At 34.6% G+C, this 1,945-nt stretch overlaps 2 protein-coding genes across 2 annotated transcripts in view; one reads left to right on the top strand and one right to left on the bottom strand.

Annotated features, from left to right (window-relative positions):
- The window catches only part of LOC107657980 (aflatoxin B1 aldehyde reductase member 4-like), a 5,383-nt gene extending 4,409 nt beyond the window's left edge, over positions 1-974 (top strand). Inside the window, exon 7 of the mRNA XM_016446338.1 lies at positions 427-974. Coding sequence (XP_016301824.1) covers positions 427-588 — 162 coding nt within the window. The 3' untranslated portion in view covers positions 589-974. The remainder of the gene's footprint in view (positions 1-426) is intronic.
- The window catches only part of LOC107657981 (mRNA turnover protein 4 homolog), a 4,303-nt gene continuing 3,088 nt past the window's right edge, over positions 731-1,945 (bottom strand). Inside the window, exon 8 of the mRNA XM_016446339.1 lies at positions 731-1,254. Coding sequence (XP_016301825.1) covers positions 1,126-1,254 — 129 coding nt within the window. The 3' untranslated portion in view covers positions 731-1,125. The remainder of the gene's footprint in view (positions 1,255-1,945) is intronic.

The raw sequence follows: 1,945 nt of genomic DNA, 5'->3' as shown, positions 1-1,945 counted from the left end.
ACACACACACACACACATATATATATATATTAAGTTTTAGTTATTTTAGTGCATCAAGTTAAACTGAAGGAAAATGTTGCCTTGGCAATTAACTTTTTTCACCCAAAAATGAAAATTCTGTCATCATTTACTCACCCTCAAGTTGTTACAAACCTGTATGAGTTTCATTGAAGAATGTTGGTAGCCAAACACCTGACGGTAGCCATTCACTTCCATAGTCAATGTCTACGGTAAACTGTTTGGTTTCCAACATTCTTCAAAATAGCTTCTTTTGTGTTCAACAGAAGAAAGAAACTCAAAACAGGTTTGGAACAACTTCAGGGCGAGTAAATGATGACAGAATGTTAATTTATGGGTGAACTGTCCCTTTAAGTCACAATAGAAATAAATGAGATATATTTGATGTGCTGATGTCTGTGGTTACAGGGTGATCTGGGTGACGGGGTCATCATTGGGATGTCTAGCATGGAGCAGCTGCGTGAGAACCTGACGGCAGCAGCAGAAGGTCCGCTCAAACAGGAAGTCGTGGATGCTTTCACATATGCCTGGGATTTAGTGGCCCATGAATGTCCAAACTACTTCCGCTAAACGCCCCATTACAAACAGAGAAAATAATAATAATAATAATAATAATAATATGAAGCCTGATTTATAAGAACTAACATAGAGATCACTTTATTTTTCTATGTTCATATTTTGTGAGTGAACAGTGATAAATCGAGTTGGACTAGCCTTCTGCTTCCTAATAAACACAATGACAAAATTAAACCTCTTTCTGAGCTCACTGACACTTGATTTTTCCACATGTTTACAAGAGAATGCAATAAAAATAATGTAATAGTGGCATCTTGATGAATTGCTTTGTTTTGTTGTCTTCTTGCCAAATACTTGCTAAAATATATCTTATATTTAACACTAAAAAACCTTGTATTTTTGTAGAAAATTGTAGTTGAAATTAGACACTAAACAGTGTGCAGATGACTGTGACAGTAACGTGCAGCTCACTGAAAAACACTCAATAAAACGTTTCATGGGTTTATGTTGGATGAACAAAACGAATGTTCACGAAAAAAGTCCATTGCCTGTGTTCAGGTTTTATCCACTCCCTTCTCCATCCTCTGAGTCTCAATCCGTTTCCTCTTTCTTGGTCTCATCGCTGTCACCGTCCATCAGCTTTTCAAGGTCCCCGGATTCAGAATTCCACATGCACTTGATTGATATTTTGAATTCCACCATTTCGATTCCAAAGAGTTTCTGAATTGAAAGGCCAAAACTTCATCATTTTAGAATAATGCAAGATTGAATGAATCCCTTTTAAAATCCAAACAAGTTTATGACCTGAAAGGACTTTTTAAATGCATTTAATCCAAATAAACAGATGTGATGTCTGCTAGTGCACTGTTTTAAAGTAATACATTTAAAAATGACTTCTTACATTTTTTTAGTCTTTCTTTAGTCAATTTTTTTTTAAGAAGCAACACTGCTTTTATCATACTAGATACATTTGAACGTTCTGTTATAATGCTACTGAGCAGTCGTCATCAGTCTAATAAAACGTGTAACATATTAAAGTGTCTTTGGTGTTTCCATGTTTTCTACAAATCAAAAACCATGGAAATCGAGGGGTTATGACGTCATTGGCAGGCGACACAATGACACTGGAAACGGTCCGTGTCACTAGTTAAAATTGCTTATTTCTCTGGATTTAAACATTCTTCGAAACATAATGTAAGTACACAAGTCTATATATGACACTGTTCTAGTGGTTTTTGGATATTTTAATAAAAAAATCTTACATATTGTGCCTTTAATCAAAACAACTCAACTGCAGTTTGATTGATATTACTTGGAATGCACAATAAAAAAACGTGATTTCTGAAAAAAATAAAATAAAAATGGAGTTATCAGTTTTTGCAAATTAACTCTTCAAGTAATGCTGTCTTAT

This window comes from Sinocyclocheilus anshuiensis, unplaced genomic scaffold (assembly GCF_001515605.1).
Source record: "Sinocyclocheilus anshuiensis isolate Anshui unplaced genomic scaffold, SAMN03320099.WGS_v1.1 scaffold147, whole genome shotgun sequence".
Taxonomy (NCBI): Eukaryota; Metazoa; Chordata; class Actinopteri; order Cypriniformes; family Cyprinidae; genus Sinocyclocheilus; species Sinocyclocheilus anshuiensis.
Note: the sequence above shows the minus strand (reverse complement) of the source record. Positions and strands in the feature narration are given on the sequence as shown.